Below are 22,081 nucleotides of genomic sequence, written 5' to 3' on the forward strand. Positions count from 1 at the left end.
CTCTCCACTGCCACCTATTGGAAGTAATAGTATAAAATCTTTCTTATAAAACTGATTGATGGATTTATTGGCCACATCTTATTAACTAGTCTTTGAGAGTCATTCTAACTTCCTGTGCCTCATCACAAATAATGGGCTCATTTGTCATGGGCAGTGACCTATTGTCATGCTATAGGCTTAGCATAGGAGGAAAATAACAATAAAATGCTCTGTCACTAGAACAGATCATTTATTTGTGCTAGTTCTTAGCCTCCCATCTATTAGCCCTCACGTTCCTGATGTCACTTGGGTGTCAGGATTAGCTTCTGATTCTGGAGACTTTGTTTCTGATGAGTCAGCACTAGTGTCATGAACCTATCCTAATCTCTTCTCTTTATTGAAAAATGATGAGTTAGAAAAAAAAAATAGATTTTGCCCATTAAGGGTGTTCCCTATAACAGATTGCACATAGGTAGAGGAAGACACATCCTATGTTTCACAAGCACTCGGGGAGGCACCCGGTGAACACAGGAGGTTACAAGTTTTCCTAATGAATATAATAAGGCCTGTAAATCTGCATTGCTATTTTCAGCAACTAGGATGTATATAGGAGTTGTAATTTAGTGAAAGGGCGTAAAGTGTAATTGGATTGAATTAATGCTTTTGTTTTATTTAGTGGAAATCATTTTAATAAAAACTTGATGTCTACTCTTTTCAGCTCCGTCCACCGTGACTCAGATTCAGCCTAAAGAGATCACCAGACACAGCGTGTCACTAACCTGGCCAGAACCCGACCGCGCCAACGGTGTTATCTTAGAGTATGAAATCAAGTACTATGAGAAGGTAATTTTAAGGATTTGAACTGTCTTCATCTTGGTCTGTTAACAATGGCTCAAAATAGTTCAACGTGTTAAAGAATTGTTTTTTTGTTTACTCACAGGACCAAAATGATCGCAGCTATCGCATTGTAAAGACTGGTTCACGTAGTGCAGATATTAAAGGCCTCAACCCACTCACTGCATATGTGTTCCACGTCCGGGCCCGAACTGCCGCGGGTTATGGCGAGTTCAGTGGACCATTCGAATTTACCACAAATACAGGTGAAGAATCTTTATTCTCTTAGGAATCTAGCATAAGAGTTTCTTGGCTATGGTACATAAATGGTGGCACCGAGTAGACATATAGCTTATTGCCAGCATACTGTATATAGCTGTAGTGTCAATACACAGGAAATAATTAACTTCCAGAAAGTAAAGTCTAAACTCTATCCCCAGTATGGATTTTCGCACCTCTCAGCTGTATGGCTTTGAATTCATTCTAATCCATTGTGTTTCTTTTGCTATTTATAGTTCCATCTCCTATGATCGGTGAAGGGACCAGTCCTACTGTGCTGCTGGTGTCTGTGGCAGGTAGCATTGTCCTCGTGGTCATTCTCATCGCCGCCTTTGTCATCAGCAGAAGGTATGGGGTCGACTTTGCCAATTTTAGCCTTTAAAATGAATAGTAAAATAAAACATTGTAAACCGCGGCTAAATTATTCATAGGCTGCTGTGTTGGGAAAATCTTTAGAGATTGTGATGAAAACAGTAAGTCACAAAACTACAACAAAACCATCTTCGGATTAATTTTTTATTCTATTTGCCTGTTTGCTTTGCGAATGAAAAGAGCATTCGTTTTCAGAGTCCAACCTCCTACCTGTTGGGATCTGCCGGATATAAAGAAGAGTCAGAGCAACAATTAGAAAAAAAAAAAAATTAGATAATTGCGGCCTTAACAAAAGCAAAAAATAGGAGCCTAGTAGTATTATGGTCTAGCAGCCAAACTGGTTTGACAAGAACTCGCACTTTACTTTCATATATAAAATGCTGTCGTATTGTTGATTCAAAGGAGTAAGAAGTTTTTGAGAAAGTATGTTAGGTATTTTTAGGGTTCTTAGAATGCTTTTTGTCTCTCTCCTATGCCAGTACTTTCCTCTTCTGGGTGGAGTTCAGACCTGAAACAAAGACATATTCTCTGATTAGCATCTAAACATAGCATTCTCAGTACAAACCCCTACCAAGATCTTTGATCTCCCCAGCACGAGTGCAGAGGCAGGAGCCCCCCCCCCCCCCCCCCCCCCCCCCGCAGTTAAAGCATGATGCCTGCAGCAGGAGACCCGCTTCAAATGGAAAATTAATTCCACTAATTCCCAAGATTTCAATTTTATGTTATTTGAGCGCCTACCAGTATGCCGCCACTCTATGCAAATAGTTGTTTGTTTATTTAAAAGGCATGTGTAGGTGGTATGTCTGCGGTAAGCCAGGCAACAAATAGCTACTGATACCACATAATCAGAAAATCATTGCGAGACCCTCTACCCAGGTTCTACTCTATAAGGTCTCTGGCAGTTTATCATTCTAAGAGGCTGTCAGTGCAACCACCATTATCCGAGATGGAGGGGGTGGGCTCAGGTCGATAGAAGGCCAGCAGTGATTGGCTCTCAATGGATTACTTTATATAAAAATGAAGCGTCGACCCTTTGGACTTTCATTGATTCTTCTTTAGTGTCAGCCATAAAACTGTCTTAGGGAACGCAGCCAAGGAACTCGAGTCTGACAGACTCACAGTTCCTAATGGGGATCGAATAGTTTTTTTTTTTTCTGCAATGGAACAAATAGAGAAAGGGACAAACTGTATAGGTCGGAAATGTTCAAATTCCTTTGTTTTATTGTCCAAAGTAATCAAGTCATTCATGGATGCATTTCTAGCTATAACATCTCATGTATTAAATGTAAGAATATAAACAAAAGGACCGTCATGAATTCAGTCCTCAGCTGAAGATGTCATAGCGAAATGACAGGAATGTACAAGTGAATGCACAAGAAACATTCCAATGACATTCATGGTAAAATGCATGGAGGAAACCGCTGGGAATGCAGCCCTGTGTGAATAAAAAAGAGCTATTCATGGTGTCCCACTGAGCCCACAGTCTGTCATATGATTTCACATAGGTGGAGAAGTATGCATTCAAGTCACTTGTCTAAGTATCTGTGACTGGTGCTGAGTTTATTTATTTATTTTTGATATTTTTTGGAATTTTCAGCATGACTTAAAAGAAGGCTCCAGTTGCTAGCGCTACGTCCTTACCAAGCTGGACAGTTTTGAGCGTCTATTCCTGTGCACTTTAATGAGGTTATGTAAGCAGTTGACAGAGAGGAAGGCAGATGGTGTCTCTGTAGTTTCATAGCAGCTTGGCACCCCTGTACATGGCTTCAATCTCTGCATTTCCAAAACTGCTTTTTAAAGGGTGTTTTTTTGGAAACAGTTTTCTTCAAGCAGACTTCCATATCAGGGTGTAATCGAGTCAGCCTATTTAATGCCTTACATTTCTTGCCATTAACTGTTTGTATGCTGCATCGGTTCACCTGATCATGTAGGAGGACGCTGTGGATTGTAACAGACCTGATTATAATGAGAAGTAAGATTCAGTCCCCGCAGCATCATATGACATATCAGTAGGGTGTGGATATTTTCTATCTGGATTGGGTGTCACATGACCACTTGTTTTGTCTTATTTTATCCGACGTCATTAATCTTGGCCATTGAAAGTCTGATCAAAGCTGACCTGGATGATATGGGCACCTATTTTCATTGTGTGTATATCTGATATTTGAGAAAGACATCTCACACTAGGTTGCAATTCCACAATGCATGTGCTTTCCAGGCATTTGTTTTTAGACTAATCCTGTGGGAAAAGTTACCTCTTGTTTGACCCTCTCACCTGTAGTGATTTATGGAGGAGGGGAAGCCAAACATGTCCTCTGCAGTTATTAGATGACCTGAAATCCTAGCATCCCTACTCACCACCACTTTTGTTCATTTCTTCTCCCTTAAATCACTTTTGGATATCGAACACTGCCCATACAATGTGAAGATGTCAGCATTTCTAATAGATTGCACATTTCCATTCAGATGAAAACCTATATTAGACTTTGCCAAGAAGGGACAATGATAGCCAGCTGCATCCCTGATAGCACACAGGCAATGAAAGGTCACACAGGTGACTAGATATGCGTGGGGAAGGGTTTACCGCAGAGCTATCATTAAATGCTCAGAGCCTTCAATTAGTGTTTTATCAGTAATCCTGTGTTTTCTAGACAAGGCCCCATAGATACAATGTGACCACTGATTGCCACAATTACCTTTGTCTATTCATATAATCCGGCTTTTATCTACATTTCTGTCTAAATGTTTTTTTTTAGAATTCTCACAGATATAAACAGTGAAGAATTAGGAGTGATTTAGTGTTAATAAATAAATACATGTAAATGAGTAAGCCATGTGTAGCTGTCCTAAGCAGTTTCTTCCAATTTGTTTATAACCATAGATAAATACATATATTACTTACTTTCTTTCTTTCTTTTTTTCTTCCACCCTTCCTTCTTATTCTTCCTCACTATCGTCTTCTTCATCACTATCGTCTACTTCATCACTATCGTCTTCTTTGTCTTTCTCCACTTTCTCTTATTTTTCTCTCTATTTCTTGTCTGCTTTCCTGTCTCTCCTACTAATCTAAACTGATTGCCCATAGACATCCATTGCCATAATGATACAGATAAGCTACAGATAGTTCTTAATAGAAGCTCCAGGTCTGTGAATTATGAGTACTGATACATTTTGTTGTTGTACTATTTTGTACTTGTTCCTAATAGCTTTTTCCCTTATTCCTTCAGACGAAGCAAGTACAGTAAAGCTAAACAAGAAGCTGATGAGGAGAAGCATTTAAATCAAGGTAATGGTTGTTAAACAGGACAATTCTCATTACCATATATCACCTAGAATGTAGGTCACAGCTATTTCCAGAATATTTTTATATTTCATTTAAATACTTGCTTTTTTTGGAATATGGTCCTGACCTTCTTATTCCTTTACAGGAGTGAAGACTTATGTAGACCCATTTACATATGAAGACCCCAACCAAGCTGTACGAGAGTTTGCAAAAGAGATTGACGCCTCTTGTATTAAGATTGAGAAAGTCATAGGCGTAGGTGAGTACACATGTCAGACTCATATTAATATTAGCTATCAAAACTGTAAAGTTTGTTACTCATCTATTGAATGTTAACCCCTCTTTCTTGTCTTCAGGAGAATTTGGAGAAGTATGTAGTGGTCGTCTTAAGGTTCCCGGTAAAAGGGAGATTTATGTGGCCATCAAGACTTTGAAAGCTGGATACACAGATAAGCAAAGACGAGACTTCCTTAGCGAGGCCAGTATAATGGGCCAGTTTGATCACCCAAACATCATTCATCTTGAAGGTGTTGTCACCAAATGTAAGTGTTAAATAACCCTAATACTCTGTATTTGTTATACAATTGCTTTGATATTTGATGTGAAAATGCAAACAACTTTTAAGAAAGAATCTACATGTATTCTGATTTGACCGCTTACGTAGTCTTAAGTTTGCTCTGAGTCTTAAAGCACTGACACTCATTGTGGTCAGGTCACATGATCATCACCACTGATTTTTCAGCAAGTAATACAACTGAGATAATGTATTCCTATGTTTCCTATATATGTTCAAAAGAAAGGTAATAGATCCTTTTACCATAGACACATGATCTTGATGTGAAATGACAGATGGCAAGCTACAGTATTACCGAAAGCAGAAGGACTAAGTCATTCATCTTGGTGTCAGATTAAAGTGGCTTTTGGTGATTCTCACCGATACCTTTTCCCTAGGCGAGAGGAGTGCTGCAGCACGTGTAGGACATGTTTCGGGGTTGTGTAAGACTGCCACTAGCTAAAGTACAGGCAGGAAGCAGATGGCTGCAGCTTTTCTCATTTTTGGATGGAAGAAGGAAAACATGGTCTGTCGCTTAACCTTCATTGGCACTTACTGTAACACAGAGCCCACCAGTGACAATGGATGGCACAACTCAAGGAAAGCAGCTTTCATTAAATCTCATTACAGTCAGCTGCTAGGGTGAAAGCTTTTGGAATCGCTCAGCGCTGCCATCAAATGCCTTCCTAATTTCCTGCCCAATAACTGTTTAATGCAGATAGAACCCCCTAATTCTTCTGTTCAGCCAATGGGTTATTTGGACTCTTTATGATTCCCATCTGTTATTTCCACCTTACCCTATTCTTTATGCCCAGCAATTTGGCTCCGGTGGTATGGCAGCGTGTTGCAGTGAGGTGCACAAATAACAGACTCAATGGCTAATTTTAGTATTATTCACTGTGAGGTGTGAGTGTTGTGAGCAGAGAGATGCTGGCCCTAGCTCGTGTTCGTGCCAAGCTCCTGATTTAGATTCCAGCAGTGTCTTATTATCATCTCTGTGACTTATGAAACCATAAAATCTGAATAAAGCCCTCACATGCACGGCATTAAAATATGCTGCCGCTCTAATAGCTGCAAGAGAGGAGGAAAAAAAAAATAAGTGTGCTGCGTGAAAAATAGTTCCAAGATAGAAAAGTGCTTACATTTCCATACACATTTAGATGGTAATTATGCAAAGAAACAGACACCCACTATGAACCTGTCACGGGATTCATGTTTCATAGACTGGGTCAGAAATGCAGTGAAATAACAGTTCTAGCCAAGTACTGGAGGAAGACAATAGTTTATGAAGAATTAGTCACATTAAATTTTGATGCTTTTGTATGTAGGATGGCCATTCTACATGGTTTTTTAAGTATGCTACATTTATGTTTTAGGCAAACCGGTCATGATCATTACAGAATACATGGAAAATGGCTCCTTGGATGCTTTCCTTCGGGTAAGTTGGAAAAGCTTAAAGGAACGGTCACATTATAATGCCAACATCATGTTAGAGAGCAGGTTGGGCTAAGCAAGTTGTTATATAGTGTTGTGGCAAAAGATTCAAAATTAGTAGTCCAGTAGGTGGTCGTACAGTAAAGATTATCAGACGTTGATTAAGACCACCCACTGGACTCCTAAGGCCAAAATGAGTCAAATTCTGCCAAATCATTTCATACAACATTATATATCAATATGTTTAGCTCTCCCTGCTCTCTAACCTCTCTAACATGGCGGCAGCAGAGTGGGCATTTTAAGCTTTATATAAGGTTTACACAGATGATTAATTCCGGCCTGGGGGCTACTGCTGGCGTTGGCACTATGTTCTGCACACATGACCAATACACTGTTGGGTGGCTGTATTTCAGAATTTAGTAGTATCTGTGACCAACGTCTTAGAAGACCACATACACTATATAACTACATTTAGTGCTACACAAACCAGACAATTTTTATGACACATGGTAAAAGTAATTATTTTTTATAGTCCTGTTTTTTTACATGTTACTACTTGCAAAACCTTGGCTCAAGCTGACCTAGACTAAAACACCTTGAGCGAGGCAAGGCCCTGGTTCCAGGTCAGCACGGAATTAATGACAGGAAAGCCACAAGCATGTGATTAAACTCCCATTAAAGTCTGCACTTCAGATGGTTACACCCCGTGAAGTTTTAACCCATTCATTAGGAGGGCTCTGGCCTTGCACCAGAAATTGGCAATGACTCTCCCGCTGAGTCTATATTTCCTTCTGGCAGGTTATAAATGTACAGGATGTAAAAGTATAGTAATAATAAAAATTAAGGATATCCTTAGTTACCTTCCTTAGCAGATGCATGCTGCAGGTTTCCTATATGTAGAAAATATAGGTGGTATATAGCAATATTAGATGGTGAGTAACATATAAATAATGATGGCTGTTTTCTTTCAGAAGAATGATGGCAGGTTCACCGTGATCCAGCTGGTAGGAATGCTCCGTGGTATTGGATCTGGCATGAAGTATCTCTCAGATATGAGCTATGTTCACAGGGACTTAGCTGCTCGCAACATCCTTGTCAATAGCAACCTTGTCTGTAAAGTCTCTGACTTTGGGATGTCCCGTGTTCTGGAGGATGATCCAGAGGCAGCCTATACAACCAGGGTAAGAAGTCATGTACAATTCAGTAGCAGATTAGACCTTTATTGTATTGCACTGTACAATCTGGCACGCACATAGCATATGGTCACAGTTGGTGGCGGTGGGTAGGAGCAGAAGAAGCGGAGTCTTATGTATTGCTTTCACTTGCCATTAAGGCAGGAGCAAACAGATCTCTGTATAATTACTGGCAAGGTTTCTAACCTCACATATCCCAATGTGCAATGCCTTGCTTCTGCTTTGCATTCCAGAGTCTCTATGTCTTAGAGTTTACATAAACTGCTCGGAGCTTAACAGGAAAAAAAAAAAAGCCCTCCAAAAAGGAGGGGACTCCGGGGAAGGGAACACACTTTGTGCATTACCACAACAATTAGGTGTATCAGTGGCAGGATCTCAGCCAAGTGAATCGAGCAGAGATAAAAATCAAGAAGTTTCTTTACAAACTTAACCAAGCACTGAGGCCTTCTACGGAAGCCAAGCCCTTGTTGGCTTTTCCATTAATTGAAGGCATACCAGCACAGATCTTGTTGCAGATGATGTGTAACACCTTCACTGCTGGTGCGCTGCGTAAATCACAGCTCAGCGCTACCTGACTGGAATGATCTGATATATTCTGTTAATGAATGGCGGTGACAGCTTGATGACCACAGGCTATATCTGTCACTGACAGTCACCTTGCTGTAAGACACATAAGATGAGCTATTGATTAAGGCCACAGCTGACAGGATGGGTTGAGGTGAGAAATACATTACAAGACATTTCTATCTTCATTAGCCCATTCTAAAGGGATGGAAAATGGGATAGCGGCCTGTGAACATCAACAGGACTGGCATTAGATCAGCAGGTATGAGATTTACAGCTAGTGTAGATATGTACTGAGTGTTGGTGTAAACCTGGTGCATACAGTGAACCAGGGTGGACATGATAACTAATAATACCTATACTTTACCTTGTATACCTAGTTAGCTGTCTTGTAATATACTAGTTATTTACTACTTATGTATAGACAGAAAACTGGTAAAGTTAGGTTAGGCTATTTAGCCTGGATGATTATAGGCACATATAGTCAATTACCATAATCATATGCTCCAGCAGGACATATTTTTTGGTGCATTTCCGCTCTAAAATCCATCATTACAAAACCTGCCCCAAAGTCCGTACCAACTGTATTGGAACCTGCAGTTGTAGATTTTTTTTTGCAGCAAAAACTATGGATTAAAATTGTTATTTTTCATATATTACAGGGAGGCAAGATCCCCATCCGATGGACAGCACCCGAAGCCATTGCATATAGGAAATTTACATCTTCTAGCGACGTGTGGAGTTACGGAATTGTCATGTGGGAGGTGATGTCCTATGGAGAGAGACCTTACTGGGATATGTCCAATCAAGATGTAAGTGTAATAGTCTATAATGCAATGTATTTTTATATTGATTCATTGTGACTTTTAACAGGAAGGAGATTAACACTCTGCCTGTCATACGTGGCGCTCTGCTCAGTGCTTTCTGCCTTAATTAGACTTTCCAGTGGTGATGTCACAGCAGGATTACTTAACCGTATGACATCAGCAGCACATAAATCCTTTGCTATAGACAGTATAAGTCATATAACAGTTATGGTCTATGTGTCATTAACCAACTCACCGCTGGGAGCTCTGGCCTTGTAAAGCTCAATGAGCTCAGTGTAATAATCTCTTGAGCCAATTAAATGACTGTCTCTGGGGGACATTAGAAAAATAATTCTTTAAATGGCTTTCCTTAAATTATGCATATCTTTTTTAAGTGTACCATCTGTATAGCCTCCTAAGGATCAGATTCAGACAGCTGTCTCTGGATGACCCACTGAAACCTAAGAATAGTGGCAGGGGAAATAACCAGCATTGTACATTCACTCGCACAATAACAAGGAAGAAGATTGTTGTTTGCTGTCATTGGTTTCCCTGGATTTACCATTGGACGTGCAATCCCATAGTACATATATATCTGGAGTGTGCATTGTGTACAGTTTCCCTCTATTCTGTAAAGAAACATCAGAGTTATTTATATCACATTCACACATACCAAGATGTTATCTTCCTGGTGGACCCTGTAGACAGTGTCCAGGTGCATCTGGAAATATGATGCGTCCATGTCTACTAGCAGGGGAGCTAGCCAAGGATATATCATGACGGGGTCATCTGGTCACCACTTTCTGAAACATAAGATAGAAAGTGATATTTAACATCAATTTAGCTTTTTATTACTTCTTTTAGAGATTGCCCACTAGTTAGAATATATATATATATTTTATATATATATATATATATATATATATATATATATATATATATATATATATTTCACTTATATCTGGTTATAGGTCATTATTTGTTTTTAAAGTATATGTTACATTTTTCCCAATTTGAAGGTTATCAAAGCCATAGAAGAAGGATATCGTCTCCCCCCTCCTATGGACTGCCCTATTGCTCTTCACCAACTAATGCTAGACTGCTGGCAGAAGGAGCGCAGTGACCGGCCCAAGTTTGGGCAGATTGTTAGCATGCTTGACAAGCTCATCCGAAACCCAAATAGTTTAAAAAGGACCGGACTGGAAGGCTCAAGGTTGGTTTGCAGAAAAATTTTCATTCGTCCTGAAATTGTGTATATATTGTGGTATTAGAAAAAGTCTATAGCTAAAATGCATTGTCCGGAGCTAATAAATTGGTTAAAAGTCCCCATGGGGCAATGTTATCACATAGTCAGGAATCTCCAGCAATATGTTCCATTTTCAATTAACAGGAATGAATCCTCCTTCTCTTGACCCCGATTCAGTCTCTGATCAGTTTACATTTGTAACTGCATTGATCCGACTTTTAAGTATCTGTGTTTATGGATATTGATCGGATACTTTAGAAAGCCGACTGCCTCCCTTGGGCTGCAAAGAAGAAGCTCAGGCTAAAAAATTTATTGGAGCTATTGGTGATAACAGAGCAATACTGTGCTTGTGTTAGAGTGGGGCCTGCAGCTCCGTACAGATTTACAGAACTACACAGAGGGGTTAAATGTAGAGAAAAAAAAAAAAAAAAGAATAAAAAGTGTTTTTGGTAAAAGCATTTCCGAAACCTGATCTACTAATCAGAGCAGAGGAAGGCCTTACCTCAGCATTGGCGGGGGCTCCTTGCTCGCCAGCGCGGATTCCTACGCTGAGCTAGTGATGTGTTTCTGCTGAGAACGGGGGAGCTTTGCATGTGTGACTTGTCATTTTACAGCAAATGATGAGGTCTGCTTTTTCCATATTTCGGCTCCTAACTAAAAGGAAAACCTGATTTTCTTTCTCAGTATGAGTGAAAAAGCCACAGCAGTTGCCTGGCCCTTTTTTGCGCATCAACTACAGGATATGTTACTAATCACGGCAGTGAATCTGCTAAAGCAATTACCCCAAAGGTCCAGCACAGAGGGAACCAAGGAGAATTACATTCCTCAAACCCAACATCAAAGACCCCCTTATTCTAGCCAATTCCATCATATGGCCTGTTCAGGAACATTTTGATTAAAGAGCGGATTATCTCCCCTGCAAGCTAGGCTTTGTCTGCTCTTAGAGAACTTGTTGAGGATCTAGTTGATTGGGCTGTTTCCTTGCGAATGAGTTCAATATAAGCAGTGTAAGTACAGGAAGGCTGATTAGGACATAACTCATAGATAGTAAATGCATAGTGGGAATTGGTAGACGGCTCCAGTCACAGACCGTCCTGACAACTGGGCTATTAGAATAGCAACCCATAGACAGAAAATCACTGGGACGCACTGAATAATAGACTATAAACAAACCATTACTACTTCCTTCATATATTATATAACCTGGATGAGAAGACACTATTCTAAATATACCATTTTTCAAAAATGACTGGGATCCCTTTGATTTAGATGCAGTCTGTTCGTATTCCGGAAATATGATCATTAAAATGGTTGTATAGTTTAGAAAGTCAGTTTTCATATATCCTTGTAGGGAATACTTAAGAAATATAAGAAAATCTGTTTAAGGCCCCTTATTGCCCTGGGAGGAGAGCAGCTAAAAAGAGCATCTCACACTCTGTCTTGCATTATATAGACAGCCCATTGAATTGAATAGGCCTTGTGTAATGCTTCATTTATCCTGTGGTGGCACTAGAGAAAAAACTGAACACTTCCAGTCAGCATTCTCCACAGATTACAGCTGATCACTGAGGGGGCACTTTGTGATCTGCTTAAAGCGTAACTGTCATTTCAGGGTCATTTTTCTGAAAACAATAAATATCTATAGTACAAGCGATTTTAAGAAACTCTGTAATAGGTTTTATGTACTAAAAGAGTTTCCTTCTGGACTGAAAAAGCAATCTCCCAGCCTCCCCCCTCACATCAAATGAAGCAGGATTTCTGTCTCCATTATGTGGCTATGGAGAGGGGAGGGGCTGTTAGGAGTGACTGAGCACGGAGCAGTCCTGCAAAGCACAACACCCTGCAATCTTCTCTCAGTAAGTTCATAGATAAGCACTGACCTTTCTGACCCCAGAATCCTGCGGTTTAGGTGCCCAGAGAGTCTACAAACAGCTGACCTTCATGTCACCTCTTCCTGCTCCCTCATCTCCCTCAGCCCCTCCCCGCTTCATAGGCTTACAATGGAGAGAGCAGAGCCCGTCTTCACTGGCTTCTCTGTAATGAAGACGTGTTTGCCTGATAATGCACAGATTAGAAGTCAGGGGGGGAGGCTGGGAGATTGCTTCTTGAGTACAGAAGGAGGCTTTTTTGGCTGATGAAACCTATTACAGAGTTTCTTAAAATCGCTTATACTACTGATTTCTACAATAAAAAAAAAAGTGACAGTTACGCTAAAGTCAAGGAACCCATTTAACCCATTTAAGTAGGGATTGGTAGAATATGTGGTTTGATTTTATATTAATTGTATGATCCATGAGTTAATAACAGCCACAAATTATGCAGGAAATATGTTTGCTATACTTGACTTATACTCTCATATTCTGTGTGCAGAACAAACACAGCTCTTCTGGACCCCAGCTCCCCTGAATGGTCCCAGGTGGTCTCTGTGGTGGATTGGCTCCAGGCTATTAAAATGGAAAGATATAAGGATAACTTTACAGCGGCGGGGTACAACAACCTGGAATCAGTTGTCCATGTCAACCAAGAGTAAGTATTTTAGAGTGATTTTGAGGGATATATGGGTATGTAGTGTTACGATTTTTAATATTGGGTATAGACCATAAGATGAGAAGTAATAAACTTTTTTTTTTTTTTGTCCAGCGACCTAACTCGGATCGGGATCACTTCTCCTGCGCACCAGAATAAGATCTTGAGCAGTGTCCAAGGAATGAGGACCCAGATGCAACAGATGCAAGGCAGGATGGTTCCTGTCTGAAATAAGAGTGCATCAGGGCAAAGATTCTCTCAGAACTCTTGAAAAAATTAGTTTACCTCATCCATGCACTTTAATTGAAGAACTGCACTTTTTTTTATTAGCCTCACCCCATTGGACAGAGACTTTAATTTTTAAAGGAGTGAGGTGAAACCCATTAAAAACACAAAACTCAATTTAGTCATTTGTGCCACACTTACAGTAGACCATCCATCAGGAAGCTACAGACAACCCTTGAAAGTGGACTGGGCACGTTCATGTTGCTTGATACATACATTATACAAGACTTCTTTCCGTGGATTGTTTTTGCGTTTCATATGGACAGTTTTTTGGAATGGGTGCAAGCAATGTTTTATTTTTTCATCTGTGTGGACAAATGGAATTAGTTACTACGTGATCTTTTGCTGGAGGTGCGGACCCTTGTTGCCGTCTTCTGGAAGCTACATCTTGTATGTCAATGACAACCTTAGGGATCTTGTGATTGTTTGGTCATCTGCTATCTCAGAGGATATTATCAGGATTGTCCTAAAACACCTGGGCGTGTGTTTTAATACCTAATGACAGCAACGTTGAGAAGCATATGAAGGTAAGTTTTTCATTTCAGCCGTGTAGCATTGCTGGTCTATTTGGGCCATGGCTATTTTGCATGAACTACTGAAAGCACCCTTTTGCTCCAAGGATTGAGTTTACACAGCGAAACAAAGAATTTCTTCCTCCAGCTGTATCGTGTTTCACCCCAGATTTGACAGACGTTTTTAATCTTTTGGGAAGGCTTTTATTTTATTGGAACGGTCATTTGGGGAAGTTGGTGGAGGCCAATATACATTATTAAAAGCCCAAACGTCAGTAGTTCGATTCTAATCATAGAGAACAATTGTATTCATAATTGAATTAAGTGGAGGAATCCATGCAGATTGTTATGAATGGTAGAAACCTAATTTTTTTTACTTATTTTTTCTTCTTTTTAGAGAACTACACTTAGCTTTCTTCAAGCTCAAGGTCTGAAGACACATTCCACTGAAGACAGAATGTTGCTACAAGCTATAGCGAGGGGTCCGTAGATTTCCAATCCTATTGGCACAGCTACTTTTTCTCCAGCAAGAAAAAAAAATCTCCGAACCGTCCGACAGGTCTTCCTGTGCACTCCATGCCCAGCTATGGTCTGCCTCCTACCAGGCAGGCGATGGAAGTCAGCTGTTGTTTACTAAGGATGCCATGTTTTCATGCCAGGATATTGTACTTGCCTTAGTAAATGGTATTACTGAGGCCACTCAGAATTGTCCATTTTCTTTTCTTCAGTAAAAGGGAATATAGGCACTTCAGATGAGATTTTCTTACACTTCAAAGCTTAGAAGAGGATCATTTGTGGAATAAAGCAATGTGGACAAACAGCAGGTCAACAAGGAGTTAAATATAAGCCAATATAACCTTAACAAGGGACCCAGCTTGGTGAGGGCCATGGGACAAATGAAGGATGGTATACTCCAGTCAAGACCTGCTCCTCATCTGTTACAGCCTCTGTAATGTAATATGACTTTTCTTTCTACATAAAAAATATGCAATTTATCTGTTTCAGCATCTTACTGGTACCAGTGACAACCAGACAGAGCTGCCAGTGAAGTTTATATATATATATAATAGGCCAAGATCAATTTTATATATATATATAAACGTATGTTTTTGTGCTTAACCCTTTGTCTTTGTCTAAACTCCTTCACCTCTGTGATGTGCAGACTGACCACAATGGAGAACTAGGAATATCAGGCAGTCCAGGGGCCTGCAGAACAACTTTAGTGAGTTTTATCACCAGATCCTATTGCATTCCCTACAGAGGTTCTTTTCCTCCATGTGTGCGCTCCTAAAACCAATGACATTGAGAGCAGTGTCTGAAATGACAGAAATTAGGTTGAGTGTACCGAGCAGAACATGATATTAGATCAGGTTTCTTCCATTCTGTAACATCAGCCTAGAACAGTTCCCGCATCTCTTGCCGACACAGCATTGTGGTTATGTCTAGAACAATGAGATATACTGCTTGCTTGGAGTACCATAAGAGGGGATTACAAGTAGTCAGATATTTCAATAGAAATACAGTCAATGCTTTAGCCCCTTACATCTCCTTTGATGGTTCAGAGTGCTTCATGGCATCGCTGCAGGTGAGGAGTGATATGCAGAAGAATCAGTATTTCGTGTTACTGCCAAAAACTATTTGTAATTTCAAGAGTGGTTTACCTAGCAATACCCAGGATCTATTGGGATTCATTAACTTCCATGTTTATAATTGAGCCTATGATGCTTAAGGCCCAGTTATGATTGAAAATATTATGGAATGGTCCAGTTTATGGAATGATCCAGTTTATTAATAGCAGTATTTTTCACTTGTACCTAACCCACCAAATGTTAACCAGAAAAAAAGGGACATTTATAAGTTTTGTGTCACTGCAAATGAGGAATATTAATTTAGCTTCTACTAAAAAATGGAAAAAAAAGAACAAAAAAATATTCTAACAGAGCATATTTTTTCTTGGTTCACACATCGTTTAGACTTGTTATGTTTTCCAATTTTGTTTCATTTGTAATTTTTTTGTTTTTATTTTTTGCCTTTGTTTTGGCAAAGGGGAGAGTAACTGGTTCCTCTTCCCTGGAACTTAGGTACGCATAACTTATCTTCTTTATTTATGGTCTTTTTATACCTAGTTTGTAAAATTGTAAAATAGCAAAGTTAATGCAAATGTTTGCATTCTGGACAAAATAAAACAAAAAATAAAGTAGTTACTGAATTCATAAGTGTATGCTGTGTCTTTTCATTGTAAATAATGTTCCATTAGGATGCAACCACTAAAAAAGGACAATGTAAAAAATAATCCCGCCCCGTCTTACCCGCTTGCTGTCGGTGCATGGTAATAGCGCCGGCAGCGAGCAGAGAACGAGGAGCAAGAGAGCGCTGATCTGACAGGTCAGCGCTCACTTGCTCTTCACCATCGGCCCATGTAGTAGGGTCTTTAGTCCTATCCCCTGGAGTCTGTCACCCAGCAATTCTGGACTCTAGAAGGCAGTTCAAATTAATTCTCTGTGTTATGCAGGACAGGGTGGGACACTCTCCACTCTGGATAAGGGATGTGGATCCTGAAGGGGACACCCCTTTATAAACTCATCATTCAGTAATAGAGCATATGAAAGTAACATTTCTATACTGGCAAAGCCCTTTATGATTGGAGGCCCTTGGGCAAAAATAGGGTAATGGGTCATGTAACACATGACTAAATTAGGTTGGACATAATATGTATGAGAGCAGCTAAACTGTCTGCCTTTATCTGCACAATTCTTTGTTCAAGAGCAGATGAGAGAGCCATAGGTGTTTGCTTGCTGCTTGCCCCCTCTCAGATCTATATCAATGTGTCCAAAATGTCACATACCATTTATTATACTGATGTGGCAGATAAGCCAGAGGGACCCCTCATATACCAGGCTCAGCCTCTTCTCCCTATGTAAGACCCTGGATTTTCTTTAGTTAGAAGTGCAGGCAGAAGCAGCATTGGAGCTCCATGATAGGGAAGCAGAGCTCTTAGACCTTTATTACAGCGACTCTATACCCACAATCTGACCCCCCAAACCACTTGTACCTTCAGATAGCTGCTTTTAATCCAAGATCTGTCCTGGGGTCCGTTCGGCAGGTAATGCAGTTATTGTCCTAAAAACAACTTTTAAACTTGAAGCCTGGTGCCAAATGGGAGTATCTGTGCCCTAACTTTGCACAACCTCTCTGTCCCTCCTCCCCACCCTCTTCATCATTAGGAATGCTCCAGGCAGATTGCCTCCTATTCCCTACCTGTGTCAGCCCGGCACATGGGCTGGATCGTTAAGGCACCTGTCCAATGTTCAGCATGTAGAAAATGTTCTAGTGGCATCCCTAATGATGGAGAGCGTGGGGAGGAGGGACGGAGGGGTGGTGCAAAGTTAGGGCACAGATACTCCCGTTTGGCACCAGGCTGCAAGTTTAAAAGTTGTTTTTTAGGACAATAACTGCATCACCTGCCGAACGGACCCCAGGACAGATCTTGGATTAAAAGCAGCTATCCGAAGGTACAAGTGGTTTGGAGGGGTCAGATTGTGGGTACAGAGTCGCTTTAATATTGATGGTGTGCTTCACCAGTTTTTATCACCTATGGCTGGCTTCACACGGGTGTATTTCAGCTCTGTATACCCATCTGTATTATGGACCTCATGACCTAAACTGAAAATTGCCCCATATCATTGGAGAATTAAGCAAATTTACAGATCAATAATATAGAAAAATTTAGTGACAGTTCTGTGACAACTAAAAGGGTAAGCTGAATTTAGCATATGCTATGGGACATGCTGATCTTTGTGATATATATGTTTATATGATTTGGAAAAGTATTTCTTAGTAAAAGGCTGAAAAATATTAATAAAAACACTAGGAAAGACTAGGAGAGAATCCCAAACACACTGATTGATGGTCCCTTACAAAGGCTCTGCCAGTAGGTTTACCAGTAGTGGATTATAATAGGGGCGTTTCGGGCGGTAGCCCGGGGACCTGAGCTCCTGGGGGGCCCATGACCACCCAAAAAGACTTATACTTTCAGTGGTGTACTGTCTCCTGGCTACACTTCTGCCATGATTTGCAAAAAATCACAGGTTTTTCTATGGCAATTTTGCACAAATCAGGACATCATGACATTATCTGTCCTGTACTATGAACGCCAGGCTAGTGCTTCCATAGTTACAGTGGGGTGGGGGGGCCCAGGCTTGGTGAACAGCCCGGGGCCTATGGTAAAGTTAATCCGCCCCTGAGGTCTACCTAAAGGTAGCCTGATCTAGTGACAGAGAAGCTGAGCAGATCGATTTGTCTCTTACATTATGTGTGTGTGGTCAGCAGTCCTCAATATTCATGAGTGTTAGCTCCTTTTGCCCACTGGCTGCTGATTTACAGTTGTCTGTCTATACTGTGTATATATACTGTTTATAGGCAGACAGTTGTCAATCAGCAGCCGGAGGGTGAAGGGAGTAGTGCAGCATGAAGCCCATTCGTCTGCATATTAGGGGAACGGCTGAACAGAACAATGTATGTAATCAGCATCTTTGAAACAGCATAAACCTCCTATAAGTTTTGTCATCATTTTTCAGCATTTTATTTAGAAATATATACATGCCCATTCCCCCTCCATCATATGCTGCTCTCAGATAGGGCAGCATATATCACCTGACAGGTTTCTTTTAACCATAAGGTAGAAGTTACAATAAAACAAGTAAAATGTATTTCATATTTATGAATATGCATTTTATAGACCACCATCTGTTACACAGCAGTTTGTAATATTAACAGTATACAAACACTACATACAGTAAACATGGTGTACATTAAACTCAATTACATGGAACATCACTTTAAGCATTGACATAAATAAAAAAAATAAACTGTAAGAGATTCCATCAGAAAGGAGAATTCTTTCTGATGTTGAATTGTGGAGAATAGAGAGAAATAATCATGCAATTTGTCTAATTCTCTGCCTCAGCCTTAGCGCAGCATGAGGAACCCCCTGCTGGCAGCTTGCTGCGCTATGAATGAAATTTGTAGGAAGGGTTAAATACTTTGATAAGCGAAGAAGCCTGAAGAATAAAATGAATGCAATAGATCGTGTGCGGGCTGCTCCCCTCCTTGTCATGTTTGTGCAATGGATATTTAGTTCAGAGGAACAACAAATCTTGTATGCAGTCATCACAGTCTAAATGAATAGAATATATTAAAGTTGTTATCGGGTTTAGAAAACTCATTTTCATACATCCTCCCAGGATATTCTAGAGGGGGGCCCTATTTAGGATCCTCATCAATTCACTAGAGTGATTTCAAAGAGTAACATTGGAGGACCACGAATCAGAGAAGGGGCATGTCATTGCCCCCCGCAAGTGAATGGAGCGCTCAGCACTCCTGCACCGCCACCTCTTACAGCACTCCAATAGTTCTCTGTGGAGCCACCAAACGCTCCTAGAAAGGGCATAAGATGCCCAGAGGCATACACCTTAAAGGGACCTTGCAAACAAGAATCCCTTTAACATACAACAACTGGGAAGCAGAAAACTAGTCATGCAATCAGATTTCTTTTAGCGGGTGGAATTGTGTAATGTTCACACATCTGAATAATTTGATCTGAACTGAAAGCACCTCAATAGGCCTGTAGTGTTGTGTATACCCCCAACCAGGCTTCATGTTTTTTTCTTGTTATTTTTATGGTACACAAGGTAAGTTTCCCAGCAGTGGCTGTACAATTTCTGTAAACACACCCTTAGTCTCAGACAGATGTAATAAATGTTTGATAAGTGTGGGCTACAGTATCTTTATCCCAAACTAGAAGAGGAACTGATGCAGAACAACTATAACTATAACTATATGAAAAATGTGCATATTTTATTGTGTTTTGGGTAGAGCTGAGCAAACTTCAAGCATGCTCGGGTTCAGACGGGTGCAGCATTTGATTAGCAGAGGCTGCTAAAGTTGGAAGCAACATTAGGGAGTCCTGGAAAACATGAATATAGCCTATGGTTGCAATCATGCTTTCCAGGACACCTTAAGCAGAAACCCCCCACGTGGACTCTGCGCTGAATCCTGCCTTCAATCTCTTTGCGTGCCTCCTCTCTCCGCTCAAAGAATTCACATGTCAATTCTTTAAGCGGAGAGACGCGGAGAGCGGAGGTGCACAAGGCCTTCCATTCAAATACATTGAAGGCAAGATTCAGTGCCATAGTGTGACAAAGGCCTAAGGCTAGATCCAATTTCTTCATTGTTCGGTAATTAAACGCCACACCCGTCTAAACCCAAGTGTGCTCAAAGTTTGCTCAACTAAAGTTTTGGGACAATTCCTACTTTTGGTTAGAAACACTGACCATATTATGAGTGGAATCTAAAAGTAATATCAGGTTGCAGAGTATTTTTTGACAAATAAGAAAGCCAAGGAAGACTATGTGAAAAATGCTGGAAGACCAGTGTAGCAGGCCAGTTTAACCCCCGTCCAGATTATACCCAGGTATAAAATGGCCTAGGCCAGAGTATACCCCGGGGTATAAAATAGCCTAGGCCAAAGTATACCCCGGGGTATAAAATAGTCTAGGCCAAACTATACCCCTACAGGCCAGAGTATACCCCGGGGTATAAAATAGCCTAGGCCAACCTATACCCGGTGTGTAACATAGCCTAGACCAGAGTATACCCATCCAGGCCAGAATATATGCATCTAATTTCAAACCAGGCCACAGTATACCCCAGGGGATAAACTATATACCTGGGGGTGTAATATAGCCAAGGCCATACTATATCTCTCCGGGCCATAATGTTATTACTTCACTGGTTTTCTCACCCCTGGCCCAGGCCACAGTATACACCAGGGCATATATTTTCATACCCAGGGGTGTAATATAGACTAGGCCATACTATAAACCTGGGGACAGTCTAGACCAGGCCACAATATACCCCGCCAGACTATATCCCTCCAAGTTATCATGCCACTGTTTTTCTCAGTTCTGGCCCGAGATACAGTATACCCCAGGGGATATATTCTATACCAGGGGGTGTAAAATAGCCCAGGCCACAGTATACCCCAGGGGATATATTCTATACCAGGGGGTGTAAAATAGCCCAGGCCACAGTATACCCCAGGGGATATATTCTATACCAGGGGGTGTAAAATAGCCTAGGCCACAGTATACCCCAGGGGATATATTCTATACCAGGGGGTGTAACATAGCCCAGGCCACAGTATACCCCAGGGGATATATTCTATACCGGTGGTGTAACATAGCCCAAACCACAGTATACCCCAGGGGATATATTCTATACCGGTGGTGTAACATAGCCCAGGCCACAGTATACCCCAGGGGATATATTCTATACCAGGGGGTGTAAAATATCCCAGGCCACAGTATACCCCACGGGATATGTTCTATACCAGGGGGCGTAACATAGCCCAGACCACAGTACACCCCAGGGGATATATTCTATACCAGGGGGTGTAACATAGCCCAGGCCACAGTATACCCCAGGGGATATATTCTATACCAGGGGGTGTAAAATAGCCAAGGCCACAGTATACCCCAGGGGATATATTCTATACCAGGGGGTGCAACATGGCCCAGGCCACAGTATACCCCAGGGGATATATTCTATACCAGGGGGTGTAAAATAGCCTAGGCCACAGTATACCCCAGGGGATATATTCTATACCAGGGGGTGCAACATGGCCCAGGCCACAGTATACCCCAGGGGATATATTCTATACCGGTGGTGTAACATAGCCCAGGCCACAGTATACCCCAGGGGATATATTCTATACCGGGGGTGTAACATAGCCCAGGCCACAGTATACCCCAGGGGATATATTCTATACCAGGGGGTGTAACATAGCCCAGACCACAGTATACCCCAGGGGATATATTCTATACCGGTGGTGTAACATAGCCCAGGCCACAGTATACCCCAGGGGATATATTCTATACCGGTGGTGTAACATAGCCCAGGCCACAGTATACCCCAGGGGATATATTCTATACCAGGGGATGTAACATAGCCCAGGCCACAGTATACCCCAGGGGATATATTCTATACCAGGGGGTGTAACATAGCCCAGACCACAGTACACCCCAGGGGATATATTCTATACCAGGGGGTGTAACATAGCCCAGGCCACAGTATACCCCAGGGGATATATTCTATACCAGGGGGTGTAAAATAGCCCAGGCCACAGTATACCCCAGGGGATATATTCTATACCAGG

At 41.1% G+C, this 22,081-nt stretch overlaps 1 protein-coding gene across 1 annotated transcript in view; it reads left to right on the forward strand.

Moving 5' to 3' along the window:
* EPHA4 (EPH receptor A4) overlaps window positions 1-13,880 on the forward strand; it is a 48,130-nt gene extending 34,250 nt beyond the window's left edge. Inside the window, exons 6-17 of the mRNA XM_069975358.1 lie at window positions 698-822; window positions 920-1,079; window positions 1,329-1,440; window positions 4,692-4,750; window positions 4,893-5,006; window positions 5,104-5,289; window positions 6,677-6,738; window positions 7,706-7,915; window positions 9,154-9,303; window positions 10,317-10,510; window positions 12,914-13,069; window positions 13,184-13,880. Coding sequence (XP_069831459.1) covers window positions 698-822; window positions 920-1,079; window positions 1,329-1,440; window positions 4,692-4,750; window positions 4,893-5,006; window positions 5,104-5,289; window positions 6,677-6,738; window positions 7,706-7,915; window positions 9,154-9,303; window positions 10,317-10,510; window positions 12,914-13,069; window positions 13,184-13,298 — 1,643 coding nt within the window. The 3' untranslated portion in view covers window positions 13,299-13,880. The remainder of the gene's footprint in view (window positions 1-697; window positions 823-919; window positions 1,080-1,328; window positions 1,441-4,691; window positions 4,751-4,892; window positions 5,007-5,103; window positions 5,290-6,676; window positions 6,739-7,705; window positions 7,916-9,153; window positions 9,304-10,316; window positions 10,511-12,913; window positions 13,070-13,183) is intronic.
* Window positions 13,881-22,081: the final 8,201 nt, after the last annotated feature.

Source organism: Dendropsophus ebraccatus, chromosome 6, assembly GCF_027789765.1.
Source record: "Dendropsophus ebraccatus isolate aDenEbr1 chromosome 6, aDenEbr1.pat, whole genome shotgun sequence".
Lineage (NCBI taxonomy): Eukaryota > Metazoa > Chordata > Amphibia > Anura > Hylidae > Dendropsophus > Dendropsophus ebraccatus.